The sequence below is a fragment of the Dromaius novaehollandiae genome, chromosome 17, assembly GCF_036370855.1.
Source record: "Dromaius novaehollandiae isolate bDroNov1 chromosome 17, bDroNov1.hap1, whole genome shotgun sequence".
NCBI classification, from domain to species: domain Eukaryota; kingdom Metazoa; phylum Chordata; class Aves; order Casuariiformes; family Dromaiidae; genus Dromaius; species Dromaius novaehollandiae.
This window is the reverse complement of record NC_088114.1, coordinates 4490542-4511300: the sequence shown is the minus strand read 5'-3', so window position 1 is coordinate 4511300 and position 20759 is coordinate 4490542. Positions and strand designations below refer to the sequence as shown.

Genomic DNA, 20759 nt, shown 5'->3' with positions numbered 1-20759 from the left:
CCCGCCCCGCTCCCCTCGGCGCGGCGGGGGAAGGGCCGAGCTGCCGGCGGAGGCTCCGCGGGGCGCCCTCGGGGCCCGGCTCCCACAGACACCACACGGCAGCGGGGCCCGCTCCAAACAGCGCGAGGAGGTTTTTATTTGCAATTAGTACGAAACAAGGGCGGGCGGGACCCGCCGCTGCTGTTACGGCACAGGTGTTAAACATCAGGGCAACAGGCCAGGTTCCATTTCGATATAAAAAAACATACAAAAGGCCCCTTTCCACCCGCCCTCCCCCCACCCCATTCGGTAAAAACGCCTTTGGTTCAACATCAGAGAAACCGAAATCACTGTATGTCCTTATAGCCATACGTAAATAAGGCCGATCGCTCGTTCCTCATGCAAACGTCAATGCCCTTGAGTGGAAACTCGGCGTACGACCACACCGTAAAATCGGGACCCAGGTAACACCTCCTGGTGCACGGTTCGATGCTGGCTTTGGAGACTTCTCCACAATTCCCACAGGACAAGGCCGTTTTCCCGGAGCATTTCCGCACTCGGAGGCACGGGACGGGCACCCACAGCTCGCTTCGCAGAACAGGGCGCAGCACAAAACGCTCCGCTACTCGCCTAAAAAAGAGGGGTAATACTCCAAATCCCCACTCACAGTCCTGCCTCCTTCCATAAAACTGAACAGCACTGTGGCTTCCAAAATATTAAGTAATAATTCCAGGCAGAATTCTGAATAAAAAGTTAACATTTTTGGTGCAGTTTTAAATATGGCCAGAAGAAAGCACATTTTGTATTGCTATGTACAAGTTCACACTATACTTAGTAATCCTCCTGGATTAAATACTCAGAACATACATTGCTTTTGTGGCATTTCTCAACTGCTTCCAAATTGCATCAGATGGCAGATCGCTTAGTAAGTATGCGATTATATGAGCAGCAATGAGTACTTAATATGATGACAAGTCTTTCAGGTAACTTAAAAGTAGTAATTCAAGAAAATAAACATCCTCTCAACAAGAATGCCTACACTGGTTTTAGAACAAGCAGTAACAACTTTTTTTTTGTTTAGAATGAAATTAATTTACAACATTAGTTTATCAAGAAGAATGTACATTTTATACCTATATACTTTACAAGATGCTCCAGATCTGCTATGCACTTGTATGGGAGGTATATATTACACAATTATTTGGCTGCATTATAAGGCAATCAGTGAAAAACACTTTGTCCTACAAGGAACCATTCACAGGTGAGATCCAGTTACATGATTATTTGCAGACAATTCCGAACATTTCTGACAGCAACCAAACTATGCCATATCATCTTTATTAAAATGTAAAGAAATATGCTTAAAAGAGAAAGGTGTAAACTTGTATCCTCCACCAGTGTAAAATTTGTTCTGAAATTCCACCCTGAAATGAGACAAAAACAGAACCTACATATTAATCCAAAGCAACTGGTTGTCAAGGGACAGAACTGTGCAACCCAAGAGGGCTAAGCAAGACCACTCCTAATCCTGTCACCTAGGCTTTCTGTGCAGCTATGTGATCTGTCAAGCACAGGCAGACTTCATGTTTCCCAAGAGACCCAAACAGACAGATATTCTGCTACAAAGGTTCATCCCCCACTTTTGTCTCCTTTATTAATTTGTTTTAAAGTTAGTTGCAGTCAACTGTTTTGCAAATTTACAGCATAAGGATGATAGTACTCCATAAGGTATATAAAATCTACATCATGTTTTTATATACTATATATTTGCCTTATAATGTAAATTTCATCAGGTTTCAAACTAAATAGTCACTGAATCCACTCACAAGCAGAGCTCATGATATTGAGATTATGAGGCGATTAAAATACACAAGGGAGAGCAACCTCATTTTAACAAATTTGTTCACTAATACAAATGTTCCGTTGAGCCAAATGAATAAAATGGACTGGAGCCTTTCAATGATATAACCAGACCAAAATTAAAAAGATTTACCTAAGTTACTAATATTCTGCATTATGAAAAGGCAAGATATTATAATTCATTTATAGTTTGCACCAAAATCAACTTTGAATGTGGCAGAAGTCAGTATACATCATATGCCAATATAATATTTGACATTTCTGAAAATATTCCAGCAGAATAATCAAATTGCACTAACAGACCATTTATTTAATGTGATTAGATAAATCTATTCAGTAGTATAAGGCTGTTAAATTTTATGCTTCTCTTCTAAAAGGGCACCTAATATTTTGACACAAAAATTCCTCTAAACAAGCCAGTATACACTAAAGTGAAATAATTAAAAACTGAAGAGTTAAAACTTACCAGTGAAGTCGTACAGCATGGAGAAAAGCAGAAAGCCCCTCCATGACCAAAAGAATAAAAACTGTTAGCACAGCAAAAAATGCTAGAACAGGGACTAGCAGTAAAACACCGTATGTTGTATCCACGCGAAGACCCACTCTCATCACCATTTGCCACAGAACTTCTGATAACTCTATAAAAAAAAGTTTTCATAATTAGTTTTGATATTGCATACCCAGAAAGCTACTATAACCGATCTGTATTCTAGTTTAAACAGCCTTATAGGATCTGCTGAACAAGGAAATTATAAGCAAACACCTCCCAAAAAGGAAAAAAAAAACCACCCTTTGAAGACCACAAATGCTTGGAATACTAGGTTGGAAGGATGTCTGGAAGAAGTCGGATCTCGAAGTAGTCTGGTCCGACCCCCGCTGTACTCAAAGCAGAGCCAACTTCAAAGCTACATTAGGGCCTACAAAGTTGCTCAGGGCTTTGTCTGGTCAAATTTCTGAGCAACTCCAAGAACGGAAATTCCACAACATCTCCAGGCCCATCCCAGTGTCCCTGATCACCCTCACTGTGAAGAATTTTTTCCTTGCATCTGATTGGAATTTCCTTTCCTGCAATCTGTGTCCACTGCCTCTAGCATTACCTCCGAGAAGAATCTGGCTCCCTTCCCCCTACAATCACCAGTAGGTAGCTGCAGATCTCCCTGAGCTCATCTTGAGGCTGAACAAACCCAGCTTCCTCAGCCTCTCCTCAGACATCACGGGCTCTGGTTCCCAACCACCCTGGTCCCCTTTCACTGCACTCACTCCAGCTGGTCAGTGCCTTGCTTGCACTGGGGAGCTCCAAATTAGACATGCTCAAGATTCAGCCTGACAAGGCTTGAATATTTATCTGCAGTGGGCTGCAGTGAATTCAGCCCAGTATGTAGTTGGCCTTCATGGCCACAAGGGCGCACTGCTGACTCACATGCAATTTCTTCCAACAGGATCTTTTCGCAACCTGCTTTCTAGTCAGTCGGCCCCAACCTGGGCTGTTGCAGCGTTACACGGAGTTATTTAGATATCCAGCACTCAATGAGCTGAATCTACATGAGCATTTTTACACCCTTCTATTTTTTTAAATAGGTAGCACAAAACTGCCAAACAGGTTTGTCATGTGTAAGCCTCTTACCAGGATTTGAAACTATATATGTAGTTAAATTTTTTTCAAGAAATACCTAATAGTATGTTTCACAACAGTTTCAAAATAAGATTTACTATGGGCAACAGTTTAGACTATGACACTAAAACTTCAGCAAGTGCTTAAGTGCTTTCCAAATTCGTCAATGGAAGATATAAAATCCTTCTGTGAATCCTGATACTCTATCATGTGAGACAATACTGTGCTTAGAGAATCACCCTCCATACAACCAGAAGCAATCAAAAGTTACTAGCTTCCGTACAGAAACCCTACAACTTCACAGCTTCAGTCCGCAGACTTTCCATAGAGCATGATTAGTTTAAACAGGAAATTTCTTTATAAATTAATAAAAGGATAATTTAATAGTAGTATAATTTTAATTGGCATTAACAATCAGACAGATATAAAAACTTACGTGCATGAGCAAGACTTAGTGCCCAGAGTCTCAGATATGAGGCTGTATTGGAAATGCATCCTAGACAGTACTCAATGGTATGAATTGCTTGATTCATAAAAACATCTGCAAAATTAAACTAAAATATAAAAATACACTTGCATCCATTTAAACAACACAATACAGTATGACAGAATAAAAACATTAATCCGCAAATCTTATTACATGTACAAGAAAAAAATTACATGTTAATACATTCATTTCATGGCAAGTAAAAAAAAATCTGCTATGCTTTACATCCTTATTACAGAGACAACACAAAAAAATCAGATGTTATAATTTTTCCAAACAGTTTTCTCAGTTACTTTGCAGGCAGATAAAAATAAATACAATCTCTGTTTTCAACAGGAATATGATCTCATATTTGAAAAATATGAGTAGTAAAACAATCAGTTCTAAATCCCATTCTATTGATGTCACAAGCTTACAATGACAATTTTTGTATCTTTAAACCAGGATTATTATAAATGTTAGTGATAGAAAAATAACTATTATTAATACTATAAACTGTAAAAATCACCTGTTGCTAATGAAGAATTTCAAAACCAAGAGTGTTACTGTAAGTTCCAGCACTTATTCTGAATGAAACTCTGACACATTTTATTTGAGCAACACAATTCTTGTACTTGGTACACATAATAGGCAAAATTCAACTACCCCAGTGAAGCAAGTACTAGACGTACACTGCACATTGGGAAACTGAAGCAATTTTTCATCTTTCAGTTCACGTGTAGTCAGTGGACTCAGTCATCTGTAAAGATTTGGCCAAACTATACTGAAGCAATAGCTGGGACTAGGAACGCAACTCACGTCTCCCTGTCCCCACTGGCAACACGCCTTCTCACAAGATCTAACTTTGAGATACATGATTATTCTCTACATGAAAAAGCAAGATTAAAGAACAGGAAGCTGTGCAGTCTTCCTGTCCTAATTTCAAGAATCAGTAAAACCAGAAGCACCAAAAAAAAAAAAAAAATTATTCTGCTTCTTCAATTTAAGAAAAACTACAGTCTGATCCAAATAAAGCAATCTTCCTGTTCTCCACTACAGATATACTGTGGTTTACTGTAACAATGTGAACTAATACACCAACTATAAGAAATAATGTTAAAACAGCATTAAATAAAAATATATAAATTGCATTCAGTCATCAAGGTCTTCATAAAGGCTCAGCTGACATTCCTGGACACTTCCAAGGACTCAACATACAGATTATCTTCTTTATTTTCCACCTTTAATTTGCTTCTAAAGATACACTAATTAGAGACTAAGTAAAAAAACATTACCTCCTCTCCATCCCCATCTCTGTGTCCACTGTCTGAAGGACTGGTTCCCTCTTCTACATCATTAGACCTCAGCAGAGAAAGCTCTTCTTCACTTTCTTTTCGAATTAGCTTGTAGCCACTCTGCACAAAATGGAAATACATCATGTCTGTTTGCTAAGCGAACTTTCCAGTGTCAACTTGAATGTTACAAGGCATAAATAAAGTGGTCACAGGAAATGACACTCTCAAGGACAAAAGGACCAGAGAGCTAGAGGAACAAAGCACTGTTACGATTTATAGTCAAAAACTTTCCAAGTTAAGCAGAAATATTTAGTTATGGGCATTGCTCTCTATGCAAGGCAGTGCTGAATTCTTCTACATTGTTTGAAACAGAACATTGTTTCCCAACACACCATCAGTTATATATGCCATATGAGGGGATCAGCCCCTGAAACCAGAAATACAATAGCATAAGTCAGGAAAACTTCTGGGGATGGAAAAACTACACTAACGAACATACGCTTATTCTTGCTGCAGTTCTTCCTACCTAGAACCAAACGAGAAAGAAGAAAAAAGCTGCAGCTGAACCATAAACCATGCAATGGTCGTAATGCCTCCTAAGGAATAAAAGGCTATGATTTTTACAAAAAAAAGTTAAATAGGAATGAATGTGAGCCAGGACAAGTAGTCACTGCTAAAATTGCGAAGTACTGATCCAAAGGATACTTTCTTTTCCATATTAACATACTTAATTTTTTTAAGCAAATGTAAGGAAAACATACAGAGATACCAAATCAGTGAAAAGTTTCCTGCTACATCTCCAGCTCAAGTTCCAAAATTTCACTTTCAAGAACAGAAATTAACTCATCTACAAGTAATACTGCATAAAATAAATGGCCTATTGAAACACTGACTACGAGCACTCTACATGCTAATTTTGCCCAAGAATATTTCCACATTATTCCTAGGCTTCACTAGCATTTCCAGGAGTGATAGCCTGCAGAGTGCCCAACACTGTAAATATTCACATAACTAGTCAGATGTGTAAGGTCAGATGTAAGTCAGATGTGTTTGCAGGTGCTACCCTATAGTTTGTAATGAGGTTTCAGAAAGACTATTACATGCCATCAGAAAAAAAGTTACATACTTTTAAAGATATTTCTTTAAAAAATTCCTTCATTCCCTATTTTTTTGCCAATAAAACACCACTGTCATCTAAAAAGGAGATGTATAAATAACTGTCACTCAATACTTACCCTGTACCTTCCAATGCCTTGGCCTCCATTGTGCAACCAATATAAATAAAGTGGTTTTCCAAAAAGCATTACAGGAACAGAAAGTAAAGCAAGACTAAGTAAAAACTTCTGTAAAACAACCTGTTTGCGAGTGGAAAAGACAAAGAAAATTAGATCAGACCACCAAAATCAACAGCTAAAAAAACTTCCCATTTCCCTTTAAAGGCCTGTATGAGCATAAGAAAAATACTGATTTCAGTGGGAGTTAGGAATGTACTCAAAGTTCAACATGCACATAATTATTTTATTTAATCAGGACCTTAAATGGGGTTATTGACATCCAGCATCTTCAGGACTTGGTTCTAGATTAGGGCACTACTGATAGTTAGTTTAATATGATTATTTTTAGTATACAGGAAAGCATCGACAAACTACAAGAATATGACACACTGGCCTTAATTTTAAGCTGAAATCAGTCAAACCCATCCTAATAAGAATTGGGAGATTTTGTTCTAGAAACAGATGTTCTCACAAGTCACTACATGAAACCTTACAATCAATCTAAGAGTAAAATTATTTTTAATCATAATGTTTAATTTCCCCTTAATCTCATACATTCCCCTTCCTAGGACGCTACACTCAGCCATCAGCTTTTCATTAATAGTAATTAATAATAAAGTATTATCTGCATAGGGAACATGGAATCTGCTGAAGCTTGTTATAAAACTACTAACCTGTCCGGTATAAAAGACTTCTGTTTCACTCCCAGGAAATAGGAACATGTTAATAAACTGAATCAGAATGCTAGGAGCAGATGTAGAGTCCTGCGCTGAGTAAGCCAACCACTTAAAGAAGATCATAAACACAAGGTAGCCAAAGATGCACATCATGAATAGAAGTTCAGGAAGAAAAACTAAGTAAATATTATACTTCTTCTTGAAATGTCTAAAAGATGAAAATGGAAAAGAAAAATGAAAAATAAGCTTCACAAAGCAGCATCAAGGTAAATACAGGGCTCCAGTATTTAAGCTGTTTAAATGATTTCAATAAAACAGAACAGTGCCTAGCACTTTTAAAGAGCAGGACTGAAATTAGAATCCAGAACAGATTCCTTCATATTCAGAGAAATTTTAATCAGATATTTCAGTGGAAATCAAGACCATTTAGTGCCACAGTGAAAATCAATGGCTTCAGATTATTTGGCTTAACATTAACCAGTCTCCTCATTTACAGGAAGGAAGACCTCTCCATTACTGTCTTTTTTAAGAACAGCTTTTGTAATTACTATTATTCTGTTTTCAAAAAATTGTTCTAGTTTCTCATACCAGATTAACTATTATACAGAAAGAGTTGACACAAATCATAATGTTTTTATCTTAGCTTCTTGTACTTACAAGTGGTTAAAGACCCCCAATACAACTCCAAATGTCATGTGAGTCACTCCAAAAATCACAGACATTTTCATTTTGAAAGAATTTAGAAAACTGAGACGGTTGCTTGCCAAATTCCAGATCTGAAGAAGAAATAAAGACAAAAGAGGCAATTCAGAAGAGCGTAGTACAAGGAATAAAACAGTATCCTTTCTCTATTAGGAGTCCAGAATTCTCCTCAGGTATCAAATGAAATTGGGTTTTGAGAAATTAGTTTAATCTTCCTTTGACTTATTAAGGGACAAGCTCTTTTTGAATGGAAAAAGAAGAAGCAGACATGTATTTGTCATAATATGCATCTATATACTAAAATCTAAATTACAGGACTGATCATCATAAATGGATAACTTAAAAAAACAAAATACAATAAAACTAACCGGATCAATACCAAAGGGATAAGCTCCATTGTACACACCAGTAACATTTGGATCCAGTGTTAAAAATTGATTAGACTTCAGATCTTCAAGACTGCAGGGAATAAATAAATAAATAAAGCAATCAAATCCGAAAGTGCTTAAATGAAGTGGACAACACATACTTTCAGTGCTGCAGGATGCCCCTCCTGCTTTCCTTTATAAGAAAGATTAAAATGACTAGCTTATCTAAGGTCAGACTTTGAGAAAAGAATAAAAGGATTTCTAAGCACCAAAGAGGTAGGTACTAAAAACAAACAAACGAACAGACATTCACAACCTGGGCTTACTTTGCACTAGTGACTTTGAAAGGAAAGTGTTTAGATTTTATTCATTATTCGCCTTGAGCACAAAGTTCTATTTGAAAAGCCCACAGTTTGCTTTTATATAGACTTCAGCCACCCAAAGGATTCTTTTTTTTCATTTGGATGAGTTTCAACTATAACTTCAAATAGTTTTTCATTAACACAGCACTCTCAAACCTTTCACATTTGAACCAAAGTCAGTATTTTTCATTCTACTGTTTTAAACCACGTCCTGGTTTTGAGGTGAAATGAAACGCAAGCTGTAAACATTTAAATACCAAAGGGCTATGAAACCTTAAAATAATAAGGTTATCCTATTTTCTGAAGAAATAGGTTTGACAATTCTCATAGGTTTGGGGTTTTTTTTGTATACTCTAAAGAAAAGCTGTGCATAGATTAATGCTTGCTAGGTAATTAACTTATTTCATCAATTGCTAATAATTTTACAGCAGATGCTAACGTTGTTTGGCTATAAGTTCCAAAAGCATTACCTAGGACAAATTTCTCCAAAACTAGCCTTGTGTTTTTAATTCTCTCAAAATCTTTGGCATAACTATTTTCAAGAGTTCAGCAGTATAGTTGCAAAAAGCACTTTAAAAGAAAAATGCAGGCTGACAGTAAACATCCTGAGCTAATCTCTGGCTGGAACTTGGTTACATTGAGAAGACTGGATTTCAACATATGTTCAAAAACCTCTCTCCTGGGAGATGCAGTAATCGGAGACAAACTAGAACCATCAGCATAAAGACAAACAGTAACAAAGGAGGCAGTGTACTCTTTATGAGCAAAAAAGATACTCCGCAAGACCAAGTCCTTTCTCTTTCTGTTAGGTTTTTAATAATATGACTGACTGGAAACTCCACGTAATAACACCACCTTTGCAAGACCACAAAAAGAAAGATACCAAAAACACAGGAGGAGGCTTAGAGACTGAATATACCCTAGAAATTCCACTTCAAAGTTAGGTACATGTGACTTTTTACTATCAATAAAAAGATACTGTGCCAGCTGCAGCTTTTCCATCACCAAAAGTTACTACCTAACATGTAACAACAGAACATTGCAACAGCATGCCTTCAGGGAGGAGACTGATTGTCTTCTATACCTAACGATAAAATCCTAGAAAAAGTGCCAGCTGGTTGAAGGCATGACCCAAACATAACCCAGTAAAGCAACACTGATAAATAAGATATTAACCTGATCAACTGAATTAAATATAATCAAATTCTAGTAGTGGTTTTGAACAAAATTGTCTTCTCTGTAGAGTTCCTAATTTAGGACAATAAGCAATTTGATTTTGTTTTTAAATAGACTGTTACTGCTTTCTTTATTTTAACTGTAGATTCATCAATTAGCCCTCTAACCCACTAGCACCTGCTAGCTTAACAAGATTCAGTAGATTTAACTACATTTACTTACTGCTCTTAATAAAAGCATAGCTAAAATGGGTGGGTGAAAGAGTTAAAACTGTTCCGGGAAGTACATTTGTTTTAACGGTATAGCAAATAGAGGTATACTACTCACCGCCAAACCTTTTGTTCAAACATTGCTGAAACATTCCATCCAGAACCAAATATATTTAACGACTTCGAAAAACAGTCATTGTAGATCAAGCCAGTGTATACAGAAAACAGACCCATCAATAAAATAACGTATCGGCCTTCAAAAAATGTTTTCATTATCTGTAAATGTTTAAAAAAAGAAAGTAACACCTGCTGCATCAATGATCATTATCTACACATTTCTAAAAAAGCTCATTTTTTGGCCACACGAAAACTTCTAAAAATTTAAAATCCTCGTCACCAAGGAATACAAAGAAACCTAAGGCTAATCAAAATGGAACACAGAGTTTGGCGTTAGGCATGTGAACAGGCAAATGGCAATCACTAAATGGGTGCGATTCATCTCTCCATATTCACAGCTTTATGTCAAGTGATTTAAATGCAAAGGTTGCATCGGAAAATAGAGCTAGGAACAAGAAGTATCTTTTGAACAACAACTTTAGTTTAAATTTAATGCAGAGATTTGAGGTCCCCATGCAAGCTCCCAGAATGCAAACTGAGACTACTACTGATACTAACAAGTAGTCTTTGTAAGCTGCATTTCCTCCCCAAGACTGGTTTTCAAGGTAGTCATTTGCAGCCATGCTTAATTAAATATAATTCTAATGACAGATGCAGGTCTTCCTGCATTCAAGCCCATACCATAATAAAATAGTTAAGCTGAATCAATTTCAAACTACAGCTCCTTTTCAGGAACAATAGAAGGAAATGGAATTTGAAAAATCATTTTGTCCTCAAGTCAGTCACTGTAACCACATTCTGTAAAACACACAAATCAAGAAGTAGGCCTAGCAGAAGGAAAGACAAGGCACCAATATTAATGAACTTTTGCCAGTCTTTCATTCCAGCTTGATTATTTCAGCCCCTCCAAATAAAAACATGAATTATTTGTTAAAGATACCACATTCACCTTGAAATGGAGTATGTCAACTTAAAACACAGGAAATCCTGAGACAAGAAAAAGTCCAATACATGCAAAAAGAACAGCAGTTTCCAGAAACATAGTGACTATTCAGTTGAAGTTATCTTGCTGGATGGGAGTAAAGTTATTTGTAATTCTTTTTACCTCATCTTGTGATCTTTGTAATCGAGGGTGGTTTTCATACAGTATTGTCAGGAGTGCAAAGATGAACATTAGCAGACCATGCCCAAAGTCTCCAAACATAACAGCAAACAGGAAGGGAAAAGTGATGATGGTATAGAGAGCTGCAACGGCAACATAACAGATTTCAGGCATATAGCTTAGCAGATGATGCTGCTATCTGAATTTAGCCTAAGCAATTCAGCTGTCTTAAGCTCTCAATCCCTCCAAAACAAATTTGTTCAGTTTTACATTTTGAAAGACCTTTCAACGTCCTGCTAACAAGCGCTATAAATTTCACTCGCTTTAAATCTTGCTTATGTACATCTACTAGTAATGACACCACCACAGCTGAGCATTAGTTGGCAATTCTGAAGATAGAAAAAAGAGCCCAGAAAAAAACTCAGTTCTTTCCCTACGATGATTTTGGCTCTGTGCTATAACCTACATTCTCCCATACAGAATGACAAGATACCATCATAATCAAGGTAGCTACAGAAACAAATAAGGGCGTTAAACTAGCAGGGCTATACAACAAGCTGGATTTTTTTCAAGTAACAAGCTGCACACTTAAGTAAGATCAACAACCATTACCAAAGTCTTTTTTATTTTCCGAAATACCTTTTCAAGGAAAAACATATAAAGGAACTTTACACAGTATTACCAATATTTTTAAATGCTGAAATAGCTCAAAAAACAAATCCCATCTTACTGCTCAGAGCACCATTTGTACTGTTGATGAGCTACCGAAATTTAAAAACAGCTACTCTTAAGCAGTATGGGTGTCAACATTTTCCTTTGGTTAGAGTCCAGTTCAGCAAGGTATTTAAATACACAACCTTCTATCAAGTCAAGCAGCAATGGCAGTACAGTTCAGCTGTCAGAGAACCAACCTGGATTAACTTCCCCATAGTTTCCAACTCCATACGCATCAACAATGTTTTGGAACCCTGAGGTGAATTTGTTGGTACGTATCAAAGTTGGAGGAGTTTGTGTTGTCGGGATAGTGTTCATGAATGAAGAAATTGTAGCTCCACTCTTCCTCTAATTACAGACAGAAAGAGAATAAACATTTATATGAAAATCCAGCTGATGTGTAATCTGATCAAAGTGAAAATATTTCACTTTATCAACAGTTTCACTGACCCTGAAACATCCCAAAAGTAAACCTCAAGTTTAACATTTATCACTTTGTCTCTTCTTTAGAAGACAAAAAAAAATCACATTATTCTGTTCCTCTAAAAAGACTGTGTACAATGATCTAATCCTTACATTATATGAAACACTGGATGAGAACCATTAGCCAATATTATAAAACAAAGATTCACTACTAAAAATTCCCGCCTAAAAAACAAAAAGACTGAGTGGCATTCAATGCAGCTAACACAAGGAAATCAGCACCTTCTACCTGACTGCAAACAACATTGTCAGTCCCATCAGACTTGGGCTCAACACAGGAGTTCCTATTCAAGAAAGCTCCCCATCAACACTAAAGGTTGTGTTTACAAAGAAATTGTTTCATACGGGTCCACAGAGACCTGGACCTGCCTGTGCTTGCTTTTACCCTATTGTAAATAATTATTTTCTTTCCTTATCTGTATTGCTGGTTCAAGACAATCTTTTAACATAAGTGAGTGTCCAACTGACTTACTGATCCTTCCTCCAGTGCATGGCGCAAGTTTTGAAGATCAGCCACTGGACACCAAACCTCAGCAATTAAACATTTATTTGTGACATCAAAACTGCACAGGTTGAGTACATGATAAATGGCTTTCATCTTCTTCACTTGGATAACCCATGTATAGATGGATTCAGATGCTTTACATAATACTTGGCGTAAGTAATCCTCAGTTTTATGGAGCACCTTTGTGCAAGAAAAAAAAAAGAGATTTAATTGAAAATGTAGCACAGTTCATGTTAACCACAGGAAAAGCACTTCATGTTCATCCAGTGGTGGGTCACATTTGTAGGAGGCCACACTAACCACTGCCTAAAAGAGAAGGCAACACAAGTGCACTCAAGTTTAATAAATAAGTGCAACATGACAACAGGGATATGTACATAGTCAAGCTCAGCTCCAAAGCTGTGTGTAATACTGTGATACGTTAAGCAATTTTCTGTAGCGCACTAACAGCAGCAAAGCGGATACTATTGTAATTTACTCACAGTATGAAGATCCTGAATACGAACATTTAGTCCTTCAACAACTGCTGTGCGCTCCTCTGTGGTATTTGGATAGGGATAGACATGACAGTGATAGCTACAGAAATACAAAAGCTTGTATTAAACCACCAAATTACTAAAACGAGACAGCCAACATGCCCTAGTCAAATTTGCAACACATCATCTAATAACCATGGAACAGATTCAATTGAGAGAGTCACTGTTCTGCCTGTACTTAATAAGGACTGCAGATAAAATGACTCATGCATTTGTATTTGTACATTACATAATTATAAGGCTAGATGCAACTGAGGGGAAAAAAAAACAAAGGAACAAATTTAACTTGAAAAACTTCTTTTGAAATCAACATTTCCAGGGAAGGGAAGTACGGCGGAAATAATCAAACAAGAACAGAACCCAGGTATGAAGAAATTAGTACATTAGTCTTACTTCTTACCAGTCACATATCTTCTTAACTTTCTGGCCAATTTGTTCACCCCAATAGGACACTAAAAACACAAACCACTTTGTGGTTTCACCCTAAAAAAAGAAAAAATTAAGTTGATGATATTTGTTTTTAACTGACTTATAATACCACTACACTAAAATTATACAGTAAAATAATAAATTTGAGTAATTAGATAAAACATTAATAGCATTAACCTTCCACTGCTTTAAAGACTACCAAAAAATAAAATATGCCAACACCTTTTTTTTTTTTTTTGCATACTGGAGAAAAGCAGAAAAAGTTTTCAGGGAAAACAAAATATTATATTTTATCGTCCCAGAAATATTAGTAATGAAAAAGATCTTGAAAAACTAAATGGTGTTACAAATGAAAGCCAAAGCAAAATTTAAATTAATACAAAGGACAGATGGATTAAGCAGCCATAACTGCTGGTTTACAAAGTCAATTTTATAAATTCAAAGAAAAATCTTCACAGAAGACCCACTCCATTCCAGATATCTTTCCTTAACCACCGAATTGAACAAATAAAATGACTATGAAAAGGTACGGCACTGTACAGACCTAGTTAATAAATATCCAAGCAGTCATTTATGCCACGTATTTAGATCAGGGTTGCTGGTGATAAAGTCATTACTGCTCCACAATAAAGTTTTGCACTCATCAAGCTGAACCGTAAAAGCTTAATTGCTACTCCTATAGTTATGATGGGAAAAAACCACTAATTTTAAAGTCTTTAAAATTTTCATACTTAAAATAGACCTCCCTCCAGGGGTTCCTTGCAGACCTGACCAGGTATTTTTCCAAGTTGTATGAAGAGTAATAATATTAGTACTAACTGATAAACTGATAGTTAAAACGTTTACTCACTGTATCTGGATCTTCCAGACATTCATCCAACTCTGCACATGTAAGAATAGTATATCCTTTACAGACTCTCCACAACATTTTCTCAAATGCTTCAATTTTTGCTCGGTGAACTAAACCAGATATGAACCTACAGAAAAAGAAAAATTTGAAAAATAAGCCAAAATTCACAAGAAAAGTTAAAACCTAAGAGAATGTCATCACGAAGGATCACCTAGTCACAGTAATTTAACATCTGCATGTCTAGAGAAAGAAGCATCACTCCAAGCTGGAACTTGTTGGTATATAAAATAGACATAACAGTTTCCATTTGGAAAACAGCTCAACTGTAGGCCTGAGCACACAACTAGAATTATACCTGACACCAAATCTTTTTGGGGTAGTAAGGTTATTAGTACATTTTTTTTAAGGTAAGGTACTCTCCCATAATGACATTCTGAAGAGCAATACGCATAGATCATTTTAAGGGCACACAGGCAATACTATTAATAATGTTACATTTACAATTCAGGTGTCACTGACAGCTGATTAAAACGCTATGCGTTTATTCTAGAAAGCAAAGACTGAACAGTAGTACAGAGCAGCTGCACAGAGCAAGGATTCATTTTCTTTAAAACACGTGCTTTCTTTCATGAAAGTTTGCTATTTGGTGCAGTCCTACTCATTCCTTAACATTTACAAAAAATCCGGTTTTGTCACAAAGATACATTTGGGCCAGATTCTCAGCCTGCATAAAATGCTTTGGCTCATCTGAAATCACTGGAGTCGCACCATATCCTATCCCTTGAAGGGAGAGCCCATTATTTACAGCAACTCACAAGCAGTGTTGAAACAGCGCACCATGTCAACCTGCCATGCCCAGACCGAACCGTACCTACCCCAGCTTGGCACCCAGTCTGTGCATACAGTTGTAATCCACTAAAGGCTCATTTTCCACAGATGGGAATTCTTCATAATTTGCATGTAAACGGGATTCATACTAGCAAATGGAAAAAGATCATCTTAATTAGCTTTTCCTCTTCAGGATAACGAATGAACTAAAATACTCAATTTTTTTCTAAAAACTAACTAGATTATTTCAATAAAAATACAGAATCATGTCCTTTGCACAATTCAGAGAACAGGGAGAATTTGAGATCTCAAGTGTACCACTCTCAGCAGTCATACATACTGTTGCGAAAGTTATATGATAAATTTCTCAGCACGATTTGTGCATGAAAATAACAAAAATCATTCCTTCATTAAATGATTCAACAGAGAAATTAAAATTCCTTAGTTCAGGGCTATATTTTGATATATATACACATATATACAGACACACACACACACACGTACAGCTTAGCACAAGAGATTGTCAGATTGTCAGCAGGATCTCTCAGCACTGAGCACAAATAATAATGAATAAGGTAAAGTGCTGTAAAGCCCTACACCAAATCATGCACTTAAATAGAACATTAACAGTATACAACAAGAATGTGACGTATGAACATAATCCTAGTATTACAGCATAAGCAATACCTCAGCTGTTCTCCTGACAAAGGTTTGCGTGACATCCAACATACAGGTGTATTCTGTCAGTTCAAGCAGGTTTTTCCTCAACTTTTCTTTGTTTTTAGTTACTTCTCTCAATTCTGTCTCCAGTTTCTGCAATTGTTCCTAAGACATGGGGAAAAAATGGCATAGAATCAGTTACACTGCTCTGGAAATTGGGAGAGAATTAATTTTAAGCACAAGTTAATTCGCCTCAGCAATGGAAAAATTTCCCGCTTTCTTAATTAACTCAAGCACCACTGGTTTGATCCCTCAGTCTGTCAAAGACTGCTTTGTATTTAGTAAACTTGATCCTCCACTGGCATCCATGAAATCTGCTATTCTGATCCTAATTTGCATCAGAGCTAAGTAAAACAAACTTGGAATAGTACAGGGTGCGAAACACAATTACTATTGAGAGAATTAGAGCAAAACAGTGTGTCTTTCAAAATTATATTTGCATTTTACAATCTTCTACTTCTAAAGCAATATCAGAAAAGCATTCCGAGAAATCTTAACAAAATAGCACCATGTTTTGCTATGCAACCAGCACTGGAACCTGCAGAGCCTTGGGCATGTAAAACTCCCATCACCCAGGAAAATTTTGGATGCAGAAAAACAGTCTTGGGTAAATTCCCTATACATAACAACCTGCCTGGAACAGTCTAACATGTCAATCTATCAAAACAAAACAGATGACTACAAACCACATGAGTTAGCTTTGTCCCTTCACAGGGATTGTGTCAATACCAAATGCTCACTGCAGTCTTTGAAATAACACTGGTAGAAAGAAAAAAAACTGGACAAAAGGAAAGCAAGGGCTTTTTTTCCCCTCCTCCTCCAAGCCCCATATAAGCTAAGTCATAAATGATAACAAGTGATTAAGCTTGAAATGAATTTCCAAAATCCAGTGCTACATTTTTGGCATTTGTGGTGTCAAAAAGTTACCTGGATTTCTAAAATGTGTTTCAGCAAGGGGGCAGGAGGAGCAACATCTCCTTCAGGAAGAGGAATATCTGCCTTCTTAATTTCTTGTACTAGATATCCTGGAGTAAGAGGAAAAATAGATTTAGAAAGGAAACTGCATTGCATTATATTTCCTAGAATGCTGTGTATCTGACCTTCAGGTGTTATCAAGGGTACTGAGCACACTGCAGCATCAGGCCCAGCTATTTATTTATTTAGACAACAATACATACTGAGTCTTCAAAAAGAATAAAAGAGAAGGGGGAAAAAATAGTCCTCTAGAGAAAAAAAAGAGGGGCTTATAGGGTGCTAGGAATACAATGCAAAGAACATTTTTCTCTTGGAAGTAGTAAGCTATCTTCAGAGTCCTCTAACTGAAATTTTCCAACCACAAGTGCTTTAAGAAGCTTTTAGCATTTCATAGCATCTCTTTGTTGCAGCAAGATGCCACTTTCTGCTAATCATGCCATCTGGCAAAAACTGACATTCTGCTCATTGACCCATGCTTTAAATAAAAAGCATTCAAACAAGGAGGCTTAAGTAACCCTGACAACAAATGCAACTCACGCTGAGCAATGAGATTGCTAGGATAGCTCCTGGGATGGTTTGGCATGACAAGCACATGCCTCTCACAAGAGATTCCAATACAGAGATTCCTTCAGCAGTAATTTTTCCTGGGGTCACACAGAAGTAATCTGCATCTTGGTTTTAATACTTTATATACTGGTCATCTATTAATCAACTACTGTGTGAATACAATTATGAATAACTTTGAGTTCAGCATTAACAGTGCTGAGTTACATAACATAAAAAATAGAGCTCTTTTATAACTAAAGGCATATCCAGAGTAAAAGTTCCATTCTCCTAGCAGAGTTTTGAGCAGTGAATATTGAAATGGTCCCAACTGTTCACCAGCAACATATTAGTAACTCTTCAACTCTAAGCTTAAAAAAACCCTTATATTTAAACACCTACATGTTGTACTGTAAGTATATTTTACAGCTCACAAAAACAAGAAACTGATTAAGTGATACACTGAAAAAACACACAACATATCAATGCAGATTAAGGAATATATTGTCACGTTCTGACTCAATTCAGTGCTACAGTCAAAAAAGCGACCTCTGACTCTCAAAATCTAACGGAGAGTTTACTTATACACGTATATGCAGGTATATTTTTTCATATACATGAAAATTTTCTAAGATTCTACAACACTCAGACCCTACAACGCTGGGAAAAATAAAAAAAGCTTGTTTGAAACCTAGTTGTACTCAATGATACAAACTTTAATAGTGCCACAGACGAGAAATGGCAGAAATGTAAATAAAGCTCACCAAGTATTCTTTCCATCTCTTCACACTTCTTTACTTCATTCACAAATTTTCTCTGAAACAAACTTACATTTGGGTTGAGCTGGAAAAGAGAACAAAAACCTTTATTAGGTATTCAAAACAACAGTCAACTCTACGGAACATAGCTGTTTCAGTGACTTCATGGTGCTAATTTTGTATTTATCATACACAGCAATACTTGACTTCAATCAGTCTACCTCCACATGGGAGAATTTGAAAGCTTAGAGTCTTTGCCTGTTTCAAAAAGATGCCTCTCTTTGCACAAAGAGCAAGGTTTTACTAAAGAAGAATAATCAGTGCCTTTTGCCATTTTTACTCAGATACAGAAATAACCAGGTCTACTAGAGAAACCATTCCTGGTCTTATTTCTATAGTTTTGGAATAGTGCTTAAGACTTCAAATTAACATACACAAGTAAATGTTTGCTATTGATTTCCAGAGAACCTATTTGAAAAGTTATTTGTAAAAGGATTTTTTTTACACACTTTCCCCACGTTATGAGTGTGCAACACCTCTGACATGTTTACCTTTAAGATCAGAATTAGTAATGCAATATTTTTTGCAGTAAAACAGCACATCAGATATCTCGAATGGCATCAGTTGCCTTTAAACATAACACCTACATAAGGATTCTTACAGTTATTTTCTCCTACCTGCCATATGTGCTAACTAGCTGATAATTTAAGTTTCTCCAGCTTTCCTTGCAAAGATTTTGCAATCTATGTGTCCAAAGAACACTTGGAAGAAATCCCAAAGTCTCAGCCAGCAAGCAAGGATCATATAATTACGATGACACAAAGCAGAAACAAAGTTAATTATCACCCAGCCCATTTTGCATTAGTCAGGCCCTCGATTTCCTCCGAGGTGAACTGCATCCCCCAGAAGCAGACGTGTTTTACAAACGGGCCGTGTGTGATACGGAGGAAATAAGGCCGCGGAACAGCTGGGATGTTTCTGCTGGTCTGTCAGCGGGAGAGGGGGGAAAAACATCTACTAACCGGGCACATACAGGGAGATTAAAACGTGGTCCCAGGCGGGCAGTGGGTTCCCCCGCTGGGTCCCACTGTAAATAAACAGGAGTTTGGGCCGCTGCCGGGGGGGAGATGGGACACGGCCACCCCACGGCACCCTCCCGCCCCACCGCCGGGGGGCTGTGGCTGCGCACCAGCGGCTTCCCCCCGCGCGGCCCCGCTCCCCGGCCCGGGCCTGCCGCGGGAGGCGCCTGGCAACGGCGCCGAAGGGAGCCCGCGGCCCCCGGCTACGCGAAGCGCTTCGTCCCCGCAGCCCCCCCCCCCCCCTCCCCGAGCTTTACCGGGGCAGAGCGGCCCCGGGCAGGGCCCCGCGCCCCCCCGCCCCCCCCCCGGTACTCACGTCGCGGAACTCGGCCAGGCCGCGCTCGCCCACCTCGCTGAGGCACTCGTAGGCCGAGCCGCTCTGGAGGAAGAGCTGCGCCAGGCACATGGCCTCGCCGCGGAACAGCGAGCCCATGGCGGGCGCCGAGGGGCCGCGGCCGCCGCTGGGCGCCCGTGGCGGAGCGCGCCGGCAGCGCGGCCAGCTGCTTCCGGCGGCGGGCGGCCGAGCGGCGGCGAGCGCGGAGTGGCGCGCCCGCGCGGGCGGGCCGACCGTGGTGCGCGCAGGGAAAGGCGGGGCGGGGGCGGGCAGGGTGCAGCCCCAGGGGGCTAACTTGGCCACAGAGCCCAGCCGCACAGAGCACTGACCGTATGGAAGCCTGTCATACGAACGGATTTGAAAGAGAAAGCAAGTTACCGAGATAAGGATGAGATCTGAACCACAAAAAAAAAAAATCCGCCAAAAGCAGAACATGAGAATATTTGATCAATAAAGAAAATAAGGAGTAAATCTTCTGTCTTATGTAGCCCAGGGCAGATGCAGGTTGCCAAAGCAAAGAGTTAAGTGGAAAATGAGAATAATGCATCAATAAATACAAATATCTCAAGCATTATTACTGTTTAAGAAGGGTGAATAATTTATCCACCATTCCAAAAACAGGCATGAGTCGACAAGTTTACTGTGGAAAATGTCATCTTGATCTGCAATACAAGAGAAAGGTGACAAGATCAACATGACAAGGGTCCTTTTATTAAGTACTCCTGGCCTTATTACCCTCTAAGACTGGGCCAACCCAAGTGCCAAGTCATACAGACTTCACCCTGTTAAGTCAGCTCTGTATTATG

General features: G+C 38.2%; 1 protein-coding gene across 1 annotated transcript; it reads right to left on the bottom strand.

Annotated features, from left to right (window-relative positions):
• Positions 1-107: 107 nt before the first annotated feature.
• On the bottom strand, positions 108-20196 carry ATP6V0A2 (ATPase H+ transporting V0 subunit a2). The gene is made up of 20 exons (XM_064522017.1): positions 19936-20196; positions 18547-18625; positions 17192-17289; positions 16232-16369; positions 15592-15692; positions 14717-14843; positions 13838-13920; positions 13384-13477; positions 12869-13081; positions 12111-12261; positions 11203-11342; positions 10099-10256; positions 8234-8324; positions 7821-7939; positions 7161-7371; positions 6448-6567; positions 5213-5332; positions 3888-4005; positions 2306-2477; positions 108-1403 (listed from the first exon to the last, which is right to left on the bottom strand). The coding sequence occupies exons 1-20, from the start codon at positions 20050-20052 to the stop codon at positions 1301-1303; spliced, it is 2553 nt and encodes an 850-aa protein (XP_064378087.1). The 5' UTR covers positions 20053-20196; the 3' UTR covers positions 108-1300.
• Between the last annotated feature and the right edge of the window lie 563 nt (positions 20197-20759).